The sequence below is a fragment of the Pseudopipra pipra genome, unplaced genomic scaffold, assembly GCF_036250125.1.
Source record: "Pseudopipra pipra isolate bDixPip1 unplaced genomic scaffold, bDixPip1.hap1 HAP1_SCAFFOLD_700, whole genome shotgun sequence".
Lineage (NCBI taxonomy): Eukaryota > Metazoa > Chordata > Aves > Passeriformes > Pipridae > Pseudopipra > Pseudopipra pipra.
In genome coordinates, this window is record NW_026991195.1 from 1 (window position 1) to 10,171 (window position 10,171).

The 10,171-nt window shown below is 43.7% G+C and overlaps 1 protein-coding gene and 1 pseudogene across 1 annotated transcript; both read left to right on the forward strand.

Annotated features, from left to right (window-relative positions):
* The first annotated feature begins 851 nt into the window (after positions 1 to 851).
* On the forward strand, positions 852 to 3,303 carry LOC135408867 (nucleoporin NUP42-like; annotated as a pseudogene).
* A 982-nt stretch (positions 3,304 to 4,285) lies between these two features.
* On the forward strand, positions 4,286 to 10,168 carry LOC135408866 (nucleoporin NUP42-like; the record flags this gene model as incomplete). The annotated part of the gene is made up of 7 exons (XM_064643817.1): positions 4,286 to 4,425; positions 5,759 to 6,008; positions 6,691 to 6,785; positions 7,108 to 7,184; positions 9,051 to 9,137; positions 9,895 to 9,979; positions 10,118 to 10,168. Coding segments are annotated over exons 1-7 (757 nt in total), but the record flags the coding sequence as incomplete, so codon positions are not given.
* Between the last annotated feature and the right edge of the window lie 3 nt (positions 10,169 to 10,171).

Consider the following 10,171-nt stretch of genomic DNA (forward strand, 5'->3'; position numbering starts at 1 on the left):
GCAAATACAATATACAGATATATTGATTTTCTTCTTGAAAGTGACTGTTTTTAAAATGGCATGAACAGAGTCATTAAAGATACTTTACAGAAGTCTTCAGAAGTTGCGCATGGTTATTCATCTCTGGTCTAGAAGCACAGAGCTCTGTAAATGCTCCCAGCCACCACGATGGTAATTTCTTCATCCAGCATAGAAGTCCAGCCTGTCAAGCTCTCGGTGTCATCAACACTGTGTGCCTCTTCTCAGTTCTGGAGAACTATACAAATGATGTCTGTCTGATGTCTGTCCTGCTCCCATGCTAGTTCATTAATAGCTTCATTGTAATTTTGTCACCTCTCTTCTAACTTGCTAATTTTTTCAGGTCTGTTTCTATGAGACTGTTGAGTTAACCTCAAAAGTTGGTGCTTGCCTACCTGTACCTTGTACCTCACTGGTGCTGTGGATGTTTAGTCTGTTTTAATTTTGAAGGTCCTCCAAATTCTCCTAAGTAGTCTAACTCCTGGTTTTCAAAGTCAGTGCTTCTTTGTAGGCTTCCTCCTGGTTTTCTCCCTCACCCTGACAACTCTGCTTGTACAGACAGGAGTAGATGCGCTCATGGGCTCAATAGCAGTTCCTGCACCTCCGTTCTTTATTCAGCAGTAAGTGAAGGCTGCGTGACTTTTTTCTGCTCCCCCTTGCCTTTCCCTTCTCATAGCCACGAAACAAACGTGTCCCTGGTGCCTCCGCTCCTCGAGAATCCTGGCGAGAACTGTGCCCTTTTTAGGCTGGACAGGCTCTTTTGTCTGGTTTTATCCGCTTTTAAACTTGCGGAGCCCCGTTGTTCTAAGGGTTGTATATTCCTTGGTCCCCAGCGGCCCTCAGCACCTCACCGCCGGCGGCGGGGGGCGGCCACGCTCGTTCTTCGGCTCCTGCGGGGCTGCTGCCGCCTCTGCTGCGGGTTCGGGAACGAGCACCCGCGCTCCGGGCACCGCACCGCCGTCCCCGGGTCCCCGAGCGCGGCGGGGCGAGATGGGGGCGGGCAGGACGGGGGGCTGGAGGCCGCCCCCAGCCCTGCCCCGGTGCCCGCCTCGGGCGCTCCGAGCGGCCGCTGCCGGCGGGAGCTCCGGAGCGGGCCGGGGCTGTCGGCAGCAGCCTCCGGTGCGGCACTCGCGGGGTTGGGCTCCGGCGAAGGGACCGCGGGATATGCCACGAGGCCATGGGAAAGCGGCTCAGGAAACTTCCCTGCCAGGAGCAGCGAGCAAGTGTCCGGCAGCTGCCTGTTGTAGCTGGTGAAAGTTGTTTCGGTTCACACCGGCTCTGGGTGTTTGGGAGCTCCGGGAAGGTGAAGGACACGACGGCGAGGCGAGGGCTGCAGTGATGGCACGGCAGGAACACGGCTGCAGTCGCTTCTCTTTATTTCTGTTGAAGGAGGGTGGTGGTTTGCCAGTTCATTTTGGGCGTTCACACCTGTGAAATTTGATAATGAATCCCTTGTGTGTCTCTACGTAACAGACCACGTAACAAAGGACCATTTCTTCGTAAATATGCAGGGCGATTGTAAGTATGAATCTGTTTTCTTGGAGGTTTTGACTGCTCCTGTCCTTGCAGGCTTTTTGGATGTCTTGCCAGAAGAGCTGCATCTGGAGTATTACAACTGCAGAGCAAAGAATATCATTGGGAATTACGTAAGAATTTTAAAAATGCTGGCTGGTGTGGACACCATGAGATAGGGCTTGTTACTGTTCTTCAGGTTGCCAACTCTTGACTCACTCAGCTCCCAACTCTAGGAGATTACCAGAATGCCAAAATATCCTTCAATTCTGGTATACCAAATAGAGTACTGAAACAGCTGCTGGTCTGTATGCTCTGCCATAATGTCCTCTTTCTGCCTGAGATCCCTCACTCAAATTGTCCCATCTGATCTTACTCCTTATATAAAGTCAAAGAAGTTGACTTAAGGGCAATAGTAGGAGCATTTAGAGGAATTCTCTGTTAATAACAAAAATCTCAGCTTCTTGCCTTGAAGTTTCAGGAAAGCAAAAACCGTTTTTCTCGGCTTAATGAAGTTTCTTTTTTAATTCTGGATATCTTTTTTCAGTTCAGTTGTCAGATCACTCTTTTGTTTTTAAGTCTTCAGTAATAAAGACATGCTTTTCTTTTCCCCCTTTTTAGATAAATGCTGTTAGTTATACAATGGAAAAATCGTCTGCTTCAGTTGAAAGCTTTAAATGCATCTACAAAAGCAATTTGGTAAGTGTTGAGGAAAGGCAAAATGTTCCTCTTGTCACCTTTGAATGAATTAATTTACGCTGATGTTAATTTCAGTTACAAAAGGCTTCTGAGATATAGCTAATTGTGATGTGTCACCTGGGTATATACTCTCGAATCCTGAGATCAGGGAATTGCAGGCAGGTATTACAGACCCCTTTAGTTCACTGAGGAAAAGAGCCAGTCAGGACAAATCCATGTTAGCAAGGCAGCAGCTGGATCCCAGCTTTGAAATATTTTCATTGCAAACCACATGAAAGGGGCCAGAGCTTAGCACAGGAAACTGGATGTGCCAAGGAGAGAGAAGAGAGTGAGTCAAAGCAGTGCCCTAGATAGAGTCACAAAGCACAAGATGAAACAATAAGAGATGAGAACGAGAGCAGCAAGAGGTGATCAAGTCATTGACAGGAAAAAATCTATAGATTTTAACAGATTTGCATTTCTGGAGTGCTTTTCCAGAAAAGAATGTGTAGAGACTGAAAGCATTTTGTTCATAACTGCAAGAGCATGTGATTGTGATGAAAGTGATCCGTGTCAGACTGGGCAGCTCTATTTTTGCTTCAAGTATTTACTGAAAGACAGTTCCCTGTTTTGGAATCTAGTGTTCACTTATGACTTTGGAATTTTTTCAGCTCTCTGCTTTCAAGAACACGGGCACCCAACTGTCACCTGCCTTTGGACTGGGAGAACAGCAAACATCAAGCTTCTGCCTCACCTTCAAGTGGTGCTTTGTTTGGACAGACGGCCAGTGCCTCTGGACATCACGTCACCTCAGCGTCTGCTGCAGTCACCAACACCACCGCCTCAGAGAAGTTATTTACACCCAAGAGTGAATTATCAGCTGAAGAGTGGCAACAGTTTGAAGCAAAGGAGTTCACCATTGGAAAGATTCCTCTTAAGCCACCCCCATTAGAACTTTTAAATGTTTACGACCTTTTAAGTTTATTCAGAAGTAACATGTTTTGAAGTCAAATCAAAGGCTTCCATTTTGTTACTTTTTGTCTCCTCTCTCAAGTCTCTTCTGCAGGAATAAACCCCCAGTTATAAACATTGGAACACTGTATTTTTGTCATTTCTTGGTTATTTTGGATGGACTTTTTACATCTAAGAAATTAAGTGTTGACTCTCTGCCCTCACTGTTTGTCCTAAAGGTGCCTGTATCACTGGCTGGGTATATCTCAGGACTAAAATCCTCACTTCCCACATACTCTGTATTTTGATCTGTATCTTCTTTATCCATCTCTGCCCCAATGTAGGGGTGGAATGGAAGAAACTAACATTTGCACATAAAACCTGATTATCCCATTTACCAAGTCATCAACTGTAAGATAATATTAAAATGCAATGACATGTTTTCCCCATCCTCCAATTTATCAAGTGGCCACCAATGATTACAATATCTTTTCATTTTATCTTTAGTCATTTGATCTCCCCTAAACTTATTCCACTTTTTCAGGATGCCTCCTAGAGAGCTACAGGGCAGAATTGCGGATTAGCATGTTCCTGTTGTTAGATTTAGTAACATTCAAGTTACCCAAGTCCTCTACCCTAAGGCCCAGACCTTCAATAGTTACACGGCTCCACTGGGAAACATACATCATTTGGAAATGGAACAATAATTTAGGGGTTACAGAGGTAGTGCTGGGCTGAAGGTTGGACTGGATGATCCCAAAGGTCTCTTCCAATCTCGATGATTCTATGATTCCATAGCCATGGGCAATATATTCCTTCGTCTCCCTGTAAAGATACGGCACACAAATATTTTACCACGCGGGCTCTGTGGGAAAGGGGCTTATGTGAGTAAGGTGCGATTACAGCCGACGGGAGGGTATTTTACTGTGCCAAGGACTACGGGTTTGCACAAAGCTCCAGCCAAACCCTACTTTGGCTCTGTCAGCAGCCCGTCGGTGTGTTATCCCCCGGTCCCACCGGACCCGTGCCCTCATCCCCGCTCCGGCCGCAGCCCCCGCTCCCAGCACGCGGGCACAACGGCGGCGCTCGCGCCGGCGCTCGCTCCTCCCGGCGCGCGGCGGGCACGTCAGAGCGGCGGCGACGGCGGTGCGGCCATGGGCGTGTGCCAGTTCTTCCTGCGGGGGTACTGCCGCTTCGGGGACCGCTGCTGGAACGAGCACCCCCGCGGCGCCGGCCGCCCCGGGGGCCCCGCACCGCCCTCACAAGGTACTCTCAGCGCAGCGGGCAGGGCCGGGCCGGGCCGGGCCGGCTGGAGGCGGCCCTCGGCCGGCAGGAGCTCCGGAGCCGGGCGGGCCGGGCCCGGGAGTCTCGGCAGCAGGCTCTGGTTTGGCACGCACGGGGTTGGGCTCTGGCGAAGAGTCTGGAGCACAAGTCCTGTGAGGAGAGACTGAGGGAGCTGGGGGTGTTTAGGCTGGAGAGAAGGACGCCCAGGAGAGACATTATCACTCTCTACAACTGCTTGAAAGGATGTTGTAGCCAGGTGGGAGTCAGTCTCTTCTTCAGGCGATCAGCAACAGGACAAGAGGGTACAGTCTTAAGCTGTGCCAGGGACTGCGTAGGTTGAGCATTAGGAAGAATTTCTTCACAGAAGGGGTGATTAGACATTGTAATGGGCTGCCCTGGGAGGTGGTGGAGTCACCGTCCTTGGAGGTTTTTAAGGAGAGACTGGCCGTGGCACTTAGTGCCATGGTCTAGTTGACATGGTGGTGTTGGTCATAGGTTGGACTCGATGACCTCAGAGGTCTTTTCCACCCTACTTGATTCTGTGATTCTGTGACCGTGGGATGTGCCACAATGCCATGGGAAAGCAGCTCAGGAAACTTTCCTGCCAAGAGTAGTGAGCAAGTTTCCAGTAGCCTTATGTTGTGGCCAGTGAAGGCTCTGTGTGTCTGGGAGCTTTGGAAAGGCAAGTGATGCATCGGGGAGTTGAGAGCTGCAGTGATGGCAGGAACACGGCTGCAGTTGCTTGTCCTTATTCCTGCTGAAGGAGGGTCGGGGTTTGTAACACACATGCACAGATGTGTTTAAGGTCTCAGAACGGAACTCTGGAGCTCTCTGTGCTGCAGCAGAGCAGGAGGCAGGAGCTCCTAATGTAAACACGTGGTGAGTTAATTTTTTTTCTGCTAGGGTAGTTTCTTCGTGAAGTGACCTCAACAAAACTGAAACAGTCTCTTTCTGGGATGCCACGTATTATTGGCACGGTGATCTGGTTGAAGGTGTCTCTGCTCATTATGGTACGGGAGAGGTCAGACTAGATGATTTTTAAAGGTGCCTTCCAACCCAAACTATTCCATGGTTCCACATGAGGAGAAGGAGTTCCCATTTACCTCTGACTCCTGAACTACCATGCGTAACTCACTAGGTAAAGCTCACAAAATAATGAGGTTAATTCATTAGGAAAAAACTACATTTTCATTTTAAACTTCTTATTGCCACCATAAGACTGGTTATACTTACAGTTTTTGTTGGTGCTCTTTGTTTCATATCTTAATGATTAAAAATGTCTGTTGTTTGCTTTCTTTGTTTTTTTATTTGGAAGTTACTAGTGGAAGAGGAGGAGGATGGGGTTCCTCTAACCAGAGATACAGCAGTGTTATCCAGCCATCTACCTTCAAGTCTGATACATGGGGTGGCAGCAGAGATCATGGAAGAGGATTCTTTGGCTCCTCTGACTTTGGATCATCAGGCGGCAGCAGCAGAAATGCAGACTTCTCACAGAACAGGTTCTCGGCATTAGCGAACAGTCAGAGTGTTGCTGATGGCTCTAAAGATGAAGAGGAGAGACTTCTGTAAGTTATACTCCTATCTTACTGAAAGCATTTAGAATGAGCAGTTTAAAAGCTTACTAACTTCCTAGAGATAATGCAGAGAAGAGTATCATGAGGAGGAAGCTGGGACATGTAGAAAGAACGATAGAGAACACGACTCCATTTGGTTCTCTGGAATGATGCTGGCATGGGAAGGAAGCAATCTGTGCCTGGGACCTGAGCTGGGCAGCTAAACAGCTGTGATACTAGTAAGATGGTATGGTATTTAAGTTGTGAGCAGGAGGATAAAGGAATAAAACAAATATTTCAGTACTTGAAAATAAAGGGTCATAGCGCCTTTGGGAAAATGAATTATTTGACTTGGTTTTCCAGACAAGAGAACAAATTTTTCTACCAACAGCAAAACTATTGAAACCTGGTTTCACACAGACGTGTTACAGTCAGTTGAGAGTGACCAGCAGATTCAAGGGGATTACAGGGCATGTGCTAAGAAGCAGCAAGCAATGTGATTTCCCGAAGAAAAAAGGTTTTGGAACCACTTTCCACTACTTTTTTTAAGATTTTAACTGTTTAGGGAAACACTTTGTTTTCATGGTAGCAGGTATTGATTTTGACTTTGGACAGAAACCAGGCAATTGTTTCTGGTGGTTTTGTTTTGACCATGTAATTTCACCTTCATCTGTGGTTTTTCTTTGTTTTGTAGAGAATGTGTAGTGAAAGACATGGAAATTTGGGAATCTTCTGGACAATGGATATTTTCATCTTACTCACCAGTGAAAGAAAAGCTGAATGTCTCAGGTAGGTAATGTTTTTAGTATTGTTGCGTATTGCTGCTATTTAGGATGTTTCTGTGACTTGCCTACACTGTTGTACCTCTGTGGAACCATTTGCAAGGTGATGATTTGCCTTGTGATACAACAGAAAGGAATATGAGATTAATGCAAATTAACTTTGGACGTTCACACCTCTGAAGTTCTGTAATGGATCTTTTTCGTGTCTCTGACTGTGACTGACTTAGGACAGACAAAGTACCAAGGCCCATTTCTTCATAACTATGGAGGGTGATTGTAAATATGAATGTGTTTTCTTGGAGGTTTCTGAGGTACTCCTGTCCTTGCAGGCTTTTCGGATGTCTCACCAGAAGAACTGCGTCTGGAGTATTATGACAGCAGAGCAAAGAATATGATTGGGAATTATGTAAGTATTTAAACAATACTGCTGTGGACACTCTTTAGGACAGGACTTGTTACTATTCTTCAAATGGCAACTCTTAACTCATTGAGCTCCCAACTCAAGGAGATTATCAGAATGCCAAAATATTTTTCAATTGCCATGCACCAAATAGAATGCAAAAATACCTGCTGGACACTCCTTGACTTAATCTTGTCCCTGCTTTTGTGTATTATTTGTAGAAGTTACCTGGAATGCTGTCTCAAAAATTTAATATCTCATATGCTATTAGTCAGTTTGATTAATATAGCTGGTTATCTAGTGCTTTAAATAGAAGACTGGGAAACTTTATTTTCCCTTATTCTTTTACATGCCTTTATTGCAGGGGAACTAATGATGAAAATAGCAGATACTTCTTTTTTAGAAATATATATATTCCTATGGAAGTAACACATACGTTTTTATATAAAATATCTCTCAATTTATGTGTATTGTTCCTTCCTCATAGTCCTGTCAATATCAAGGAAGCTAGCAGAGTTTAATGTTGTGCCAAGAAGAAAATTAGGCTATTGGAAATTAGGCTGATGGCAAGTGTAAACTAATTTAAGCTACATTTCACTCTTTCTTCTTGTTCTTGGTTCTGTGTTCCAGAAGAAATTGCTGTTGTCACCAGTCTGGCTTCATATGTTTAGATTTACCAGAATTGCATTTTCAGAGACAAGAGATACATAATTTTTTAAAATTTCAATTAAAATAATAAACCAAAATGATTAAACAATATGCTATGCTGGCTATTAAAAAAAATAAATTATGGTCTCACCAAAGTAGTAAATGCAAGTTCACAAAACCTCTCAGTGTATAGATGATAGCTGTATGATACAGTTTTCTCACAAAGTGTTTAAGTACAACATGTCTTTTCCATGTTTTCTATTCTTAAACTGGGTCAAAATCTGAATTTTCTGGTCTGTTGTATAAGAGCAGATACCAAGCAACATGATCTTCCAGCATGTGAGTAGAGCACAAAAGAATTATTGATGTGTGTGTTGTAAGACTCTTTTGAAAAATTAAGGAATTTGTCTACAAAAGATTATTCATTCCATTCTTAGAGGCATTTGTGACATTAGGTGTTTTACTTTTTTAGGTTTTAAGGAAAATTCAATTAGACCAGGCATTGAATTAGATGTGTTGCTAAACTTAAATATAAATGTAGAGAAATTCAAGTTTTAAAATTCCCAAAAGGTTATTTGAAGACTTTGCAGTTTCTTGTTTAATACTAAATCTCAGTTATCAAGACAGAGATGCTATTTACTGCTGCACTGTTCTGTGCAGTTATCTAATGGAACACGTTAATGTAATCAAAACTGAATATTTCAGGATGATACTATTAAAATGTTCTGAATGACAGTGTTTTGAAAGTGGGGGGTTTTTTTCTGAAGATATGGAAAAATCTAAGGCCAATCTTAGGACTTGAGCTTACTGAGTGAGTGCATAAGTAGACAGGCCAGAAATCAAACAGAGATTGAAGAGTTTATTCTCATATATTTAAAACTTACATATCTTATGTCATTTGTTTCCTTTTTGCGTCTAATTCAGAAAGAGATAGAACTTGAATTTAAAAAGCCCCAGAATTTTTCTTTTACTATTATCCCTATGTAAAGTACAAAGGTTGGTTTAAGGGCAGTAGTAAGAGAGTTTAAAGGAATTCTTTGCTAAAAACAAAGGTGTCAACTCCTCACCCTGAAGTTTCAAGAAAGCAAAAATCCTGTCGTCTTGGCTTAATGAAGTTTCTTTTTTTAATTCTGGATATCTTTTTTCAGTTCAGTTGCCAGATCACTCTTCTTTCGTTTTTAAGTCTTCAGTAATGAAAACATGCTTTTCTTTCCCCCTTTTTAGATAGATGCTGTCCAACAGTTAGCAGCACAATGGAAAAATCGTCTGCTTCAGTTGAAAGCTTTAAATGCATCGACAAAAGCAGCTTTGGTAAGTGTTAGGAAAGGCAAAATGTTTCTGTTCTGTGCTAATGTTGACTCTTCCAAGACAGAATCAGCAGACTGGACTGGAATTGCCCTCCAGGCTGTTTTAGGATAAACAGAGTGTTTGGGTAATGCCAGAATGAGGAACTGAGAGATATTTGAAGATAACATTTGAAGATAAAAAAAGTCATTGATTCTGGAAAGGTGACAAACACTTCTGAATCGAGATGTTTTCTCAGAAGCAATTGCTTGAGTTAAAGCTAATAAGCAATAATGGGGGAGACAGAGGAAGTGGCTTTATTTAAGTGGAGTTTCCATGAAGTGCATTAAAGGTTAAGTAGCATGATCCCAGCCCTTGGTCTGTTCGATGCTGAAAGTGGAGAAGCAGGATTTGGGCTTTAGCACAGGAAACTGGATGTGTCAAGGAGAGAGAAGAGAGTGAGTCAAAGCAGTGCCCTAGATAGAGTCACAAAGCACAAGATGAAACAATAAGAGATGAGAACGAGAGCAGCAAGAGGTGATCAAGTCATTGACTGACAGGAAGAAATCTATAGATTTTAACAGATTTGCATTTCTGGAGTGCTTTTCCAGAAAAGAGTGTGTAGAGACTGAAAGCATTTTGTTCATAACTGCAAGAGCATGTGATCGTGATGAAAGTGATCCATGTCAGACTGGGCAGCTCTATTTTTGCTTCAAGTATTTACTGAAAGAGAGTTCCCTGTTTTGGAATCTAGTGTTCACTTACATCTTTGGAATTTTTTCAGCTCTCTGCTTTCAAGAACACGGGCACCCAACCGTCACCTGCCTTTGGACTGGGAGGACAGCAAACATCAAGCTTTGGGCTCTCAAGTAAGTTCCTGCCCTAAGAACCAGCAGATACCAACGTTTTCTGGAGTTTCTCTGCTGCTGCATTTTTTGAAATGCAGCAGTGGTTTAATATGACTGGGGTACCCATTGTAATATTTTTTATCAATTCTGTACTTGCAGGCTTTCCTGTGAGCAGCAGCAGTACCAGTGCCAGCAGTTTCTCTTTTAAAGCCA